At 32.8% G+C, this 15,528-nt stretch overlaps 1 protein-coding gene and 1 pseudogene across 2 annotated transcripts; both read right to left on the bottom strand.

Moving 5' to 3' along the window:
- Nucleotides 1–639: 639 nt before the first annotated feature.
- On the bottom strand, nucleotides 640–2,501 carry LOC107622916 (two-component response regulator ORR10). 2 transcript variants are annotated; one of them, XM_016324993.3, is made up of 6 exons: nucleotides 2,366–2,501; nucleotides 2,096–2,182; nucleotides 1,662–1,768; nucleotides 1,488–1,565; nucleotides 1,204–1,274; nucleotides 640–910 (listed from the first exon to the last, which is right to left on the bottom strand). In XM_016324993.3, exons 2-6 carry the CDS (start codon nucleotides 2,133–2,135, stop codon nucleotides 748–750), a joined length of 459 nt encoding a protein of 152 aa, XP_016180479.1. In that variant the 5' UTR covers nucleotides 2,136–2,182; nucleotides 2,366–2,501; the 3' UTR covers nucleotides 640–747. The 2 variants fall into 2 exon arrangements, with proteins under 2 accessions (XP_016180479.1, XP_016180478.1); XM_016324992.3 differs by lacking the exon at nucleotides 2,366–2,501 and having other exon boundaries at nucleotides 2,096–2,328.
- A 2,226-nt stretch (nucleotides 2,502–4,727) lies between these two features.
- LOC110268506 (protein NRT1/ PTR FAMILY 5.4 pseudogene) lies at nucleotides 4,728–5,585 on the bottom strand (annotated as a pseudogene).
- Nucleotides 5,586–15,528: the final 9,943 nt, after the last annotated feature.

The raw sequence follows: 15,528 nt of genomic DNA, 5'->3' as shown, positions 1-15,528 counted from the left end.
TCTTAACAAACCAATATATGTTCTTTTTGTTTTGTTAATTAAAAAGTAATCTTACTAAATATATAATTAATTAATAATAACCATAAGATACAGAGATTAAGAGTATTTAGCGTATGAATAATATTGTTGTATTGATTATAGATGAAAACTGATGGGAAATTTTCCAAACGGAACACCTGGCTTCTTGGTGTGGTTGAAAAGATGTTCTGTCAACTATACAAACTTCAACTCAAAGAAAAATGAAGAATCTATTCAGTGTCGCATGATAATGATTAGGTTGCCGCATAATTCCTTATAATTATTTTAAATATAAATATAATTTGTTTTATTTTACTCCATACTGCTTGAAACTTTAGTCTCAGTAAATTCTTTAGAATTTGCGTTTAATTACTCTTAAGGAATTAGCCTCTTAAACTTAGAAGTGTAGCACAGTTCAAGTGAATAAGAAAACTAAAGAATTTCTAAATTTCTAATTGTTTATATAATATTGCTGTTGAATTACTCCAGCAATTTATGTATCTCTCTTATATGTTTGAGTTAAAATTCCAAGTTCAGAAAATAATAAAAAAGAAGGTACAAATCTCACTGACTATGAAATATAAGAGAAAAATTAAAAGAAATATTAGCCAAAAGAATTACTTTGTCAGACAAAATTGAATGAAAATCATTTTTCTCATGTCAATGTACATCAAAAGGACCTCCTCCTATATTTCTTTCATATTTGTTGGTATGATTCTAGTGACTAACTTAGGCTAAAATTTCATTTATGTCCTTTCTATTGAGGTTGATGAGTTGGTCTTCCTCTCCCACTTCCTTAACCTTTGATTTCAATAAATGGGGCCTCAGCTTATTTACATCAGATTGTTGAACTGGTTTCAGAAAGAATTCTTCAGCTCCTTCTTCTAAGCATCTGATCCCAAAGGAAAATAATAATAGAAAAAAAAAAAAAAAAAACTAGGCCTTGTCAGATTTGAATTTCAATTAATTTATGACCTCCAATTTGTAATTTTTAACAATAACAAACTTGAGGATTTACTTTTCAATTTTTTATATCCCTTAAAAAAAAAAATTTATTCTTATTTTATTTCTCATTTTTGCCTAGAAAAAGCAAACTAATTTTTAAAAGCATTAATCTGATTAGATGATTGAAATTAATCAAGAAAAACTAAATGGAATTGGGTAATTGGATGTAATTTCCCTTACCTATTGATCCTTGATGGAACATTCTCTGAGGACATAATCACAACTGGTATATCTTTAAGAGATTTTGATTCCTGCCAAATGGATGAGCTTTCTTAGATAAATAATGCTGATAAAGATGTCAAAAAAAAAAAAGGTTTGAAATTTGTTATGTGATAGCTTGGATAATATTAATGATATAAAATTATAAATAGTGTTATTTGAAAATTCAATATCACATTTATTTCTGAAATAACCAAATTCGAAATAAAATTTAGTCCTAGAAATTTTGCCCCCCATGAACTTACCTTGATCTTTCTAAGAAGATCATAGCCTGTCATTTCTGGCATACAATAATCTGTTATGATCAGGTTCACATCTACATCCTGCAAAAATAAGTCAATGCAATTAGATCATTGATCAACAAAAATTTCACTCCAAAAAAATTTAAAAAAAATAAAATAAAATCAAAAGAATTAAACCTGATTATGAGTTTTTTGAGCAACAAAGGAAGGCTCTTCATTTCTCTGCTCTTCTTCAACCAATCCAAGAAATTTTAAAGCCTTACTTCCTGAGTCCACTGCAGTAACTATAATTTCATATCGTAACAAAAAAAAAAAATTAGACATTAATTTCATCAAACTGTCTGGTTTGCATTTTCATTTTCTATTTTTTATTTTTAGTAGTTTTTGTTTTTCGTTTATATTATAGGAAAAATTTCAAGTGTACCAGAGAATACCGGTGTTCCAGTTGTTTTAACCGTTGATTTTAATTAATATATATTATATATTTTTTTATAATTCAGATCAACGGTTAAAACAACTGGAACACCAGTGTTTCCGGTACACCTGAAACTCTTCCTATATTATATATTTATTGAGCAAAATAAATTAACTAAAACAAAAAGAATTATTACCATGAAATGATGAAGTTTTGAGAAGTCTTTCAATCAACATTCTGTCAATGAGACTATCATCAACAGCCAAAACATGAAACTGTGATTCTGCAGACAAACCCATAATTTGAATTTGAATGAGAATTTCTCTAATTGCAAGAACCAAAGAAGAAGAAGAAGAAAAGAATGAGAGAAAAGAATGAAGAGAGGAACACAAAAAAGGTGGTGAACAATAATAATAAATATAACAAATAAGAATAAGAAAGGGACATTATTTTTAAAATGGAATACATCATGATCAGGAAGATAACAAAATCCCCTTTGAAAATCTGACAGTTTGGAAAGCAAGATCCGACAGATTTCATCCAGAATCTAGCGGATCTTCTGGGTTTGATTTTTGAATTGAAAATCAAGCAAAGCAAATAAGAAAGGTGGTAGCATTCTTATTCTACCAAACTTCAAAATCTGATTTGCTTCCTCATCACTACTATTATTATTATTATTATTATTATTATTATTATTATTATTATTATTATTATTTTCTCTTTTGACCTTTTGCTTATTATGATTAATGACTAATTATTTGAATTAAATTAAATACAAATAATATAAAATTAATTTTATAGGTATATTCAATTATTTTTATCCAATTAGATATACGCATAAAATTGGTTCATATTATCCAATTGGATAATATACGTATAAAATATACTGTGTAAAATATATTATTTAAATAATTGGTTCATATTATCCAATTGGATAATATGAATTTTATCAAAAGCGTCTATTATTGAATAGAATAGCTTATCCATCAAATTTTTGTTAAGTGTTGAGAATTTGATTCTTAAAATTTTATAAGTATAAATCAATTATTTTTTTTTATCCAAAAATTCAACAAAAATCAATCTCCAATTGTGGAAAAGAAAGAAATAAGTGGCTTAGGGCCAATTTTAGTGATTGGAATTTGTAGATTTAGATTTAAAAAATATTAAAAACAAGAATATATTCCTTTGTGGTTTGTACTCTTCCACCAATTGGACTTTTGATGAAACGTAAAGGTCATTATTTAGAGGCACAAGGCATAAGACTCTCTATTTGATTCCATGCACGTGCATGACCTTCATACCACTTCATACCAGCTATATAATAATAAGTTACTCTTCTTCTTAAATAAATATCGAAAATTTAAATTTAAATTTTATTTTATCTAGGTAATAATTTATATCAGTATTAAACTTTAAAATATAGTTTAAATTCACAAAAAATTAATATTTATTTTATTGAATTAAAAAATATTATAAAAAATAAAAATTATTGACATAAAATATTAGTTAAGAATTATTTAATTAATTCAATTAAATATATTAAATTATTTAATAAATATTAATTATTATTTTTATTTAAATACATCTTTATGTAAATATTTTTTTATTTTAAAAAAATAATAATAAATAAATTTTTGACATTTTTATCTATAATATTTAAGTTTTTTAAAATTTAAAAATATATTTAACTTTTTTACTTTTTTTTAAATAGACATATTGATCTCTCATCATGTTTAAAATCAAACATAACTCCTGTTTTATTAATCTGGTTGATATGAATACACACGTAAAAAAATTTTTAAAATAGGATAAATTAGACTTAAAAATTGATGCGTCTAGATTTTAAAAAAATAAATATCCACAAATTAAAAAATCAGAAATCGATTTTTTCTTTTCCCTTTTTCTTTTCATACTATTTAATGTTTGGCCTCTTGTATATGTTTAAGAGCCAATTTTGACCAAATAAACCATATTGAATTTTCAGATGTTTAGAACCAACTCTGTTGCTTCACGTCGAAACATTCAACCCTGTCTTTTTTTTTAATAATTTATTCAACGTGCCAATTTGATTTTTTTTTTCCCTCATTTTTTTTAATATTTTTAATTTGGATTATTTCTTGTATGTACATTCATCAAAGGAAATAAATTAGAATGAAAAATAATTAAACAAGAGCGATATGCCAACAACTATATGTTTTTCCATGAGATTCCTAAATCTTCCATTAGTTCATGTAATTAGGTGTAACAATTGCAAATATTTCATATTTTAATTTTTAAAATTTCTCTTTTCGTGATAATCATTTGAAAAATAAATTAAAATAGTTAACATCTGATCCTCTTGAAAGAAAAATATTATTGTTTTAATGATTTTGACAATTCAATCCGGAATTGTTAATTTGGTCTGAAATAAATCAGACATTTTTTTGGGATAGCCACTCCATAGATAGAGGGGTCATGTACCCATTGAAGCATTAATAGAATCATTCCAATATTTTATATATTTATTTATTCTTTATTCAGATACACATTCATCATAATGATATTCTTATCGTTCACTTGGGACTTGTGAGCATAATTTTAAAAATCAAATCGAATTAGTCGGTTCAATCAAATTAATCGAAAATTAAATTTTTGATCAGTTCGATTGAAGTGAAACAATGTTTGAAAACAAAAACAGCAATATATATAAACAAAAATATATTTTTATTTTATATTAGTGATTGATTTTAATGTACACATAATATAGTTGATTTATAAAATATTATGCATAACTGAAAATTGAAATTAAATTATACTAAATACTTAATGTATATATAACTTCATAAAATTTATGCACTAGCAAACCAACTTATTACACTGAATATATTTCTTTCTTTGCTGCTACACTCATTATTATTATTATTATTATTATTATTATTATTATTATTATTATTATTATTATTATTAACCATGTACACTTTTTTATACACAAAAGCATTAACAATGCACACATAAATACATAGGTTGATAGCACTTAATCCAGCAAGAACCCAATAAAAGTGATGAAGATGAGTCTTATTCAAATTGTTTTGCAACCATTTATCACCAAATCTTGAGCTGATTGCAACCACAACAACTATAATCCTATTGTTAACAAAACTTCCGAGTCCAAAAACAACGGAAAGCATCGCTGCTCCCAAACTTCTCATTTCCTCCTGATCGTAGTACAATTCTTGAAATCCTATCGCTGTTAACGCATCCGACGTGCCAATAATAACATATTGTGGCAGAAGCCACTATATCCTTATTGGGACAACCATGTTTAGTACGGACAGAACTAGGCTGGCTCCAATTCTTTGACAAAATGTTATGCCGGACCGTTGGCCGGTGAATTTTCTAGCAATGGGGACGAAAACTCGGTCGTAGATTGAAACACAAAAGAGGATTACGATTCTAACAACTCCTTGAAGTGATGCGGTATGGATTTTGAAATTCGGTGCTATGGAACGTTGCATTGTGGTGGCTTGTTTGATGAAGAATGTGAAGAGTTGGCATTGAACAACGGCGAACATCACACAAGATTATGAAATAGGGATGAGACCAAGGAGCATCTTTACTTCTTCTACTTGATTCATTGTGCATAGCCTCCATGGATCTTTCACGTTGCTTGAAGCTTCATCTTCGTCCATCATCATTGCCTTGTCTAGAAATCTATCATAATGATTTCAAATGTTATGACAAAATGTTGGTGAAAACTTAGGTGCGGTCTTGAAATTAATAGTTAGGAGTCGTTAAATGATTTGATTGATTTGACTAAATTTTTATCTAACAGTTCTTACCTATCATCTTCATCCACGGTTGATTTTGTGTCTTTGGAGCTTGTACTTGTTTTCCAGATTATCATTTTGTTCTTGTACTATTGTTATGTAGGAACATTCCGTTAATTATTTAACTTTGACCTTACTGTGGGACTAAATTGATGCTAAATAAAACTTTTTTGAATTCAAATAGGACACTTTAAACCTTAAGGACTAAAATAGAATTACGCCCAAACATAGGGAACCAATTTAATACTTTACCCATTATGAAAATAGTCGAAATAATAATAAATATATTTATATTTAAGGGTAAAAAACACAAATAAACCATGGGAGGATAGTTATTACATGAATAAGCCAAATTGAAGATTGATTCACGAATGAGCCAAAGCATACTTATATGTAATTCGAGCCTATTTGGTTCGAACTACATTTGCATATAAATCGAACCTATTTGGTTCGAACTACACACACATAATTCGAACCTAATTGGTTCGAATTACACACGAATTGGTGCCATCACATAATTCGAACCTATTTGGTTCGAATTACTCATGATTAAGTGCCACCACAAATTCGAACCTAATTGGTTCGAATTACGAACAATTGGGCTATATAAGGAGTTCGAATCAAGCAAATTTGAACCACTTCTCATTTTCCATACCCCACCAAATCCCAGAGAAAACGACCCTGATTCGATCAGAGAAATAGTAGAACCGAAGACTCAGCTGATGGGGGACGATCCTGCAAGGCTGTACCGGTTGGACGGGGTTGCTCATATAGCCGGGGTCATCAACGACGAGGTTAGTACATAGAAAAATTTGTGCACACGGTTTATTTGAGTTAGTGGTTTTGTATGTGGTTTTAGTGGCAGTTTATGGTAGTGGTTTATCGTGGTGGTATTGCAAATGGTTTATATTAGAGGTTTTGCATGCGGTTTAGTTGGTGGTTTTTGGTAAGTGGTTTTTTGTAAGTGATTTTATATGCACTTCTGTTAATGGTTTATGTAAGTGGTTTATGTTATTAGATATTTTTATTAGTGGTTTATTGTAGTGGTATTGCAAATGGTTTATTTTAGTGGTTTTGCATGCGGTTTAGTTGGTGGTTTAGGGTAAGTGGTTTTTTGTACGTGATTTTGTATGCGGTTGTATTGATGGTTTATGTAAGTGGTTTATGTTAGTGGTTTTATATGCGGTTGTGTTGATGGTTTATGTAAGTGGTTTATTGTGTTAGTTTTTTTTTGTTACCAGTATTGTATGTGGTTCTAATAATGCGGTCCATTTAATGCGCAGCCACAGCGATGCATCAGGAGCATGCGGCGGCAACAAGGCATGCCACTCGATGAGTGTTATGTTCCCTACTTGCAGATGGCTGGGTTATACCATCTGGCTAGGCTGAATGATAGATGGTTCCGGTTAGATGAGCCCCTTGTCAGCGCCTTCGTCGAGCGGTGGCATCCTGAGACGCACACCTTCCATATGCCCTTCGGAGAGTGCACGATCACGCTTCAAGACGTGGCGTACCAGTTAGGGTTGGCAGTGGACGGGCGTAATGTTAGCGGTTGCCTTACAGAGTTCCATTTGTATATCGAGGGTGGACGTCCAGCTTGGGTGTGGTTCGAGAAGTTGCTTGGAGTGATTCCTCCTCCGATCCAGGTTCAGAAGTTCGCAGTAAATTGCACCTGGTTCCAGGAGACTTTCAGAGAGTGCCTCAAGGGAGCCGATGAGGAGACTGTGCGGCGCTTTGCTCGTGCCTATATCATGATGTTGTTGGGCACTCAGCTGTTTGCCGACAAGTCCGGCAACTGCATTCACATCAGATGGCTTCCCCACGTAGCTAGGCTTGAGGAGATGGGTTCCTACAGTTGGGGGTCTGCAGCATTGGTATGATTGTACCGGTACATGTGCCGAGTGACAAACAGATATGTGGTGAAGTTAGCGGGCCCACTTCAGCTACTTCAGTCTTGGATCTTCTGGCACTTTCCCAGGTTTAGGCCTGCTGGGTATGATACGTGCAGCTGGCCTTTGGCATCGAGGTACGCTACACAGGCTTTTCTATTTCAAGTTAAAATAGCTGATGTTCATGTACGCTTGTACTCTATTACAAATCTGTCATACTTCTGATTAAACATAACACCCATGTGCGCTGCAGGTGGTCAGGTTACAGCCCTTCCTACAGCGAGAAGGGTCCTAGAGTGCAGAGCACGAGACTGAAGATAGACATGTTACATCCCAGGGATGTGAGTGTTGTTACGGTTACTTTTATTTGAATAACTAGACATCAGATGTTTCTGTAGAGGGAGTTGGCATGACAACATAGCTATTTTTGTGTGCAGTTTATCTGGATGCCGTATAGCTCCCCCGAGGTACTTCAGGTTGTGCATCCGGAGGCGTTGGAGCCTCGACACATGGCGGTGTGGCGGTCTGTCACGTCGCTTATATACTTTGCCGTGGTAGAGTGGCATCAGGTAGATAGGGTTCTACCGCAGTTCGGTGGTGTGCAGCCCCTCCCGCGTCCCGCCCTTAACATCGACTTTCTGATGTCGAAAGACGGGAGAGGCGGTGATCGTTGGTTCCCGTCCGCTTTACAGCATTGGCATATTCTTTGGGAGACCCGTGCGGACCACGTCCTCCGGTTCGATGTTGTTGCCGACCCTGGACCTCTGCACGCCTACCTAGACTGGTGGAGTCAGCATGGAAAGAGGTTCTTGTCACCCGAGTTTTATCTGGGGATCCGAGGGGCGTTCCGATTCCTGTCGAGGCGTCACAGAGGGGTCCTGAGCGAGTTCCTGACATGGATCGAGTCGACGACGTCCCTGATAGGCGTCGGGTTGAGAGGAGAGCTCGTGTCGGGACACGACGGAGCCAGCATGAGTGGAGGTGGCTAGAGCAGGCTATCGGGGAGGCTGATGAGGCAGGTAGGGGTGGTGGTCGAGGACGAGGGTGTGGAGGCAGACGGAGGGCACCCGTTGCGGGCCACGACGATGGTGATCTTCGTGACGTGGACGGTGGGGGAAGGAGTGCAGTCGGGGTTGTTAGTCCCCATCATGGCGGCCTTGGTGGAGAGGGGTACGCCACCGGAGATCCCACTGCCCATGGTGAGGCTGGACTTGGGGAGGGGCCGCTCGGAGATTACTTCGTTGGAGTTCCCCTGACGACCACACACTTCAGGAGAGTACGCCATGGGTGAGTCCGGGCAGCACGTTTTCAGACTTCCTTGCCGGTGTTGGGTTTGATGGGGATTTTGGTGGATCCCCCTTCTTAGATGAGATCAGTGCCATCATGCATGATGATGAGGCTGCCCGTGGGCGGAGTCAGATGACGGGGACACAGGCACCGTTACATGTCGATCTGAATGAGCCGCCCTCCGTGCCTCCTCCTGAGTATTTCGCTTTGGGTGGTACCCCAACTTCGGCACATATTGCTGGGTCACATTCAGTTGTCGGGCCGTCCTCATCCCGACCGGTACATGTCCAGCATAGGACGCCTGCACAGCCAGCCCCGCAGGACGAGGACGAGGACGACGAGATCAAGGATGAGGAGCCGCTTATCCGGACAGGTCAGAGGACACGGGTTCCAAGTCGTTGCTTCACGGGGTCGCACCTGTTTAGATGATTTCTGTGCCGAGTTGTATATTACCTATCTTCGTCTATGTATTTTGTTATCAGTGTTACTTCGTATCCACCTTTAGATGTATGTGTGTGTTACTCTGAAAATATCTGTACTTTGCGTTTTGATGTTATTTAATTTTTGCATCATGTCTTAATTAATTTAATTCGTAGACTAATTTATTCCCATGTGTGTTCAACAGACATTTCGTTTAAAACTCCTTAAACGAAACATATTCATCAATTACGATCCCATGCACGTAACATATTCAGGTATGTTCCTTAGTAATTCGAACCATCTTGGTTCGATTTACAATTAGTGGAATTCGAACCAAATAGGTTCGAATTATGTGATGGCACCAATTCGTGTGTAATTCGAACCAATTAGGTTCGAATTATGTATGTGTAGTTCGAACCAAATAGGTTCGAATTACATATAAGTATGCTTTGGCTCATTTGTGAATCAATCTTCAATTTGGCTTATTCATGTAACAACTATCCTCCCATGGTTTATTTATGTTTTTTACCCTATATTTAACTTTTTCCTTAAAAAATTGTGCACAAAATATCTCGATGTGCTTTATATATACTAATATTTAAAAAAATAAAAAATCAGTATAAACTGTCTAAACTTATTTTATTTAGTATTTATTAATTATCTTTCTAACATTAGCGTATTATTACCTGTAAATATCCTAGATAAAACAGTAAAAATTACAGCAAAAACTTGTGTCAAAAACCACCAATTGAAGAATGAGCTCTTAGCATCCCTCTTCTCCACCGTGCCGTCATCAAACTGATCGCCCGCGAAAGTTTGGATGCACGGCCGGTGGCCGCCGTCGCCGATGAATGTTATGTAAAAGAATAACTTCTCATGATGGTTCTCTAAAGAGACTGATATTGTCAACAAAACCATTCCCTTTATGCATGCAAAGACTCCCTTTAATTTCCTCCACATCAATAAATAATATGAATTAAATTAATAATTCTAAAAAGATAATAATTTAAAATTATTCTTTTTAATTCAATATTTATAATTTTATGCCTATAACATGTATAATTACTCCATATATTTATTACTTCTAAAATAGTAAAAATTGAGAGATTATCATTTATGCAAATTTATCAATCGAGCTTACCACTAGATTTACTTAAAAATTTATTTATATAATAGTTAATAAATGAATTTAATCTCATTTAGACAGTGAATGCGTTTCAGCTGGGAAAAAATAAAGAGATTAGCACTTCTTAAAATTTAACTTGTTATTAAAAATATAAAAAAAAAAACATAAAATAAAATATTCTAAACTCTTTATTCTAAATCATAAATTTTCAATCTAAACTATTGATATAAAATATAATAAATAAAAAAAATAAATATTATCACTCTTTTTTTAATAATACCACTCTTTCTTTCTAAAAAATATACAATATAAAAAATCATATTTAGAGTGGCATTAAAAAAGAGAATAGAGTTATATTCTTTTAAATAAAGAGCTAAAATTTATTTAATAAACAAATAGCGAAATACTCCTTTTATTTAGTAAAGAGCATGCATTTAAAGATAAACCATATGAATAATTTAAACTTGTATACTCATAAGTAAGATCGAAATAAGAATTAATAATTTGAGAGTTTAACAACTCATATGTGCATAATAAATTTGAGGAAAAGTAGTTAATTACATGACATCCACACTAATAATCAGCTTAAAAGTGATGAGAACAAATATAATTTGTATATATAATTATAAATTGAATTACTAAAAGACAAATGAGAGAAGAGAGCATGATAATGGTGAAGCGACTAAGATATGAATCAGCAATGAAGCCATCCAACAAAGGAAAGAGTAACAAAACACCATTCCAAGTGTTTATATTCTTTGTAGCTTCACTTAGAGATTCATCAAGCTCATTTGTCAAGTATGTTATCAAATTCGCACGTAATCCTGTTATAGCAAATGACTCTGCAAATTCCACAACTGTTCCAATATATATTCCACACACAAATAACTTTTATTATTTTATAATAACTGTTTCAATATATATATATACCCTTAATTTTTTTTATAATTATAATTAATACTAGATTTTTTTTCAAAAGATTTACAAAGTCTCATCATAATATATAATTAAATTAAAGGTATATATATGGAAAAAATCTTTTGAAATTTGAAAAAAAAAATAATGATCAAACAGAAAGAGTGCCTCTTATCTTCAAACTCATGAAACTAAATGAAAGAAAAAACAAAATATAGTGAAACAAGAAAATGAGGATTATTAAATTTAAGTGTATGATATAAACTTACAAGTGATGAAGATGGCACACTACAAAAAAAAGAGTTTAAAATGGCATTTGTATTACGGCGGTTCTTGGCGGTTCTTAAGAACCGCCATAATATTTAGATATTGCGTCGTTTTTTGTTGTTGCCATAATTGATTCGTATTTTGTGGCAGTTTTCGGTAATTCTGACGGGTTTGAAACCCCATTGTCATTAACTATATTTAAAATGCAAAAATTGACCAAACCCTCATTTCAAAAACGCTACCCTATATCACCATGTTCGAGCAAAAAGTTGAAACACTACGCGATCTCCTCCTGCGTTCTCCTTCAACGGCGATATTCTCCGGTGATATCTCTTCCAGCGAAGATCTCCTCCAACAGCGATCTCCTCCGGCGATGTCTGCTCCAGCGACGATCTCCCTCCTCCGACGTCTCCTCCAGCGACGATCTCCCTCCTCCGACGTCTCTTCCAGCGACGATCTCCTCCGGCTTCCTCCTTGTCGTCCTGTGTCCTCTCTGCCAAATCTTCAGTGTCTCCCTTTTGTTCTGGATCAGCAGGTCAGCTCGCTACTTTTTCACATTCTAAGGTTCAAAAGTACGAATTATTTCTCTCCTTTGCTAGATTTTTTACCAATTCGATTGAAACTTGAGAGTGCATGAATACGTGGACATAAATTCCTTGTGATTTTCGTTGTTATTCATTTGGTACCGGTTTTTAAGCTTTTTTGAATTTGTTATTATTGGAGAAAAGTAAAACTGTGTATTTTGATTTTCTTATTTTTTCAATGTGCTGTGAGGTTTTGGTAGTGTGTTTGTGTTTTAGGTTGTAAATACTAAGTGGAGTATGTGAGAATGGCGCAGGGAAGTGGAAAAGCTTTGGCGTCACTTATAAACCAGGTATTAGATCTGGCAAAGATTGAAGCTGGTAAGCTAGAGCTTGAACCTTCGCTGTTTGTCGTGCATGCTGTTTTGGATGATAAAATATACATTGAAATATACAACAATATTGTTATTACCTGCTTTGACATCCCTTTTTGGTTGTCTTCTCATCCTTGCAAAAGAAATGGACTGGGACAATAATGGACAAGTCACTATCAGGGAGTTCTTCTTTGGTTTCATCAAATGGGTTGGAATTGATGCAGATGAATAGATGCATGATGCATTGTGTAAGAACAGATATACTTCTAAGAGCATTGCTTTAATTTCTATCATGCTGAATGTTTGAGTGTAATGTTGGATAGATACAGAATTTGTTGTGGTAATGAATCAAGAAAAAAAAAAGAAAAAGAAAAAGGATGTGTATAGATAGATATATGTAGTCTGAGTTCTGCTTCATCACAAAGTAACACTGATACATCAAACTTTCTGTTATATACAACCTTCATAGACAATAAACTTATAGAATAGATAAAACATGGAGAGACAAAGAAGAAAATGTATGTTTTACAAAATTTAGTTTCCATTTTGGTTACTCCATTGTGTTCTGTAACTTCTTACTGTATTCCTAGAGCTTGGATTCTCCTAATGAGTGACAAAGAAATTGCATTTCTTTCTCTCCATTCTTCCCTGCTCTCTTTGTTCGGTTCGACGAGTAAGCTGTCCTTGCCATCAAGGATGCTTACAATTTGCCTCATGCTTGCCATCAATAATGGTGTTTTAAACCGCCGTTTTAACCTATTCAAAAACCGCCATTTTAACCCTGAAAATAACGGCGGTTTGAACCGCCGTTTTAACCTATTCAAAAACCGCTGTTTTAGCTCAAGAAATTGTGGCGGTTTTCAGAAAACCGCCGTAATAACCAGAATGGCACCCAGAATTACGTCGCTTTACGAAATCGCCATTATTGGTAATAATGGCCGTTCAAATCGCCGTAAATACAAAAAAAAAAAACCGCCATTTTTACCAGAATTTTTTGTAGTGGCAGCAGGCCGTCCACCCTTTTTGTGGTTTTGGTATTCTTACTATCATCCATAGATTTATGCAAGTAATGAACATTGGAGTGTCATATATATATATATACAAAATCTAGAATAAATGAAAAATATGTTCTTGAACTTTTTAACTCGAAGACAAATAAGTTTTCGATCTATGAAGTACAAATACTTCGTTCAGTTGGCTGTGTCCGCGTGTTGGACACATTTCGGATATGACACTCATCAATATTTGTCCAACATGCGTATCTGTCGTATCCAACCGTGTCTTAATAAAATATAAAAAATTCTTTTCCAGACACACTTTGACACACTTAAATATCATCACATGTTAGCATATCCAGCTTTATTTTTAACATGTATTCTTGAAATAAATTTAGAAACAGTATATATTATTATTTATTAAAATAAAAAATATTTTAAATATTTTATATAATTAAAATAAGATATTAAAAATAATTAAAAAATTTATTTATATTTTAATATCAATAAAATATCAAAATATCATTACTATTTTTTCAAAAAAACTTCAAAATTTATATATATGCGTGTTCTCATATCTTATAAGATTTTAAAATTCGTTTGTCAACGTGTTCTGTGTCTGTGTCAGTATCTGTGCATCATAGTCTTTGACTAATCAAAAATACAAAAATATTTCTCACTTTCTAAAACGCGAAACATCTAAGTCCTTTGGAAGACCGATTTATCCTTATATATATTGGATGGAAAAATTTAAATGTCTCATATTTTAAAAAATTAAAAATATTTTTGTATTTTTAATTAAATTAAAAAATTAAGGACCTATTTTTTTTAAAAAAAATCTATGCTATATTTTGAAAAAGCTCTCTTTGTATGAAAGATCAGTAAAATGAGTAATAATTGAGTGTAACCAAGAGCAAGCAAGTGGGTGGTGAAAATTCACGAGATATACAAAATTTGGTGAAACATGAAAGTGAATAATATGATGAAAGTGAATAATAATAATAGAAAACCTACCTAATTATGCAATAAGAACCAAGTAGATGCCTTAAAAAAGCATTTCCTATATAAGAATTTTATTCTTCTTTTAGGTATGAATAATAAGTGTACGTATTTGGAATTCACCATCATAATAATGCTCCGATCGAATATGCTTTTTATTTATTTAATTTCTATGGTTTACATCTCATATTTCATTATAGTATGTATTATATGTATGTGTTGATTACATCTTTTTGTATGTCACGCGGTGTACGAAGTTGACCAAAAATAGAACTTGGATAACAATGTCACAAAAGAGTGAAGACATCGTTGTCTCCAACATCAAAAGAACCCTTGCCAACACTATAGTTTATACTATACACTTTGTTTAAAAGGATGAAAACAACACTTAAAAAACATTTAATAACAAGTTAATATGAATTTTATTAAATGTGTAAATTTAAAATTTTTTAATAAATGATTTTTTTAGGCTCATTATTGATGAAATTTTATTGTCCATTAGTAGGTTTATTCCTCTTCAATTTATTATCTAATTTATTTTTAGAGTAATAAAATAAATAGGTCATTGAGAAATTTTGCATATTCCTTAAAAAAAAGTACCAAGTCATCAATGACCTAGAAATTTACTGCTAAATTTTTTAGAAATTTAATATTTTTTCTTTCAAAAACCTATAAGGTCGTTGAAAAAAAATGAAAAATTTTTCCTATACCTAAAAAGTTGAGTCCGAATTTTTTAAACAAAAGACATCGACGTTGAGATATCGTTTGGGTTATTAATTTTGACAACGTTAACAACGCTATTGTATCGACATAATTTAGATTGATTCACTAATTTGGTGAGGTTAACAGCTACTATGATAAAAATAATCATAAATTCATCTTAGTTGGCTAAACTAAAAAATATAAACTAGATCTCTTACTCCTAAAAAAACGTAAAAAATAAATATAAGATTTATATCATATTCAAATCAACTTCACTTCATAAATAAAAGAGATAAATATATATTTATAGTAATAGGAAGATGAAAGC

Source organism: Arachis ipaensis, chromosome B10 (assembly GCF_059453495.1).
Source record: "Arachis ipaensis isolate K30076 ecotype BB chromosome B10, ASM5945349v1, whole genome shotgun sequence".
NCBI lineage: Eukaryota > Viridiplantae > Streptophyta > Magnoliopsida > Fabales > Fabaceae > Arachis > Arachis ipaensis.
The sequence above is the reverse complement of the archived record's forward strand: the minus strand, read 5'-3'. Positions and strand labels throughout refer to the sequence as shown.

Excerpts from the sequence above, each read along its gene's own strand:
- LOC107622916 (XM_016324992.3), bottom strand. The coding sequence starts at position 2,198 with ATGGGTTTGTCTGCAGAATCACAGTTTCATGTTTTGGCTGTTGATGAT. Across the intron at positions 1,769-2,095 it reads CAAAACTTCATCATTTCATG|TTACTGCAGTGGACTCAGGA; the intron begins GTAATAATTCTT and ends ATGAAATTATAG. Across the intron at positions 1,566-1,661 it reads CTCAAAAAACTCATAATCAG|GATGTAGATGTGAACCTGAT; the intron begins GTTTAATTCTTT and ends TTATTTTTGCAG.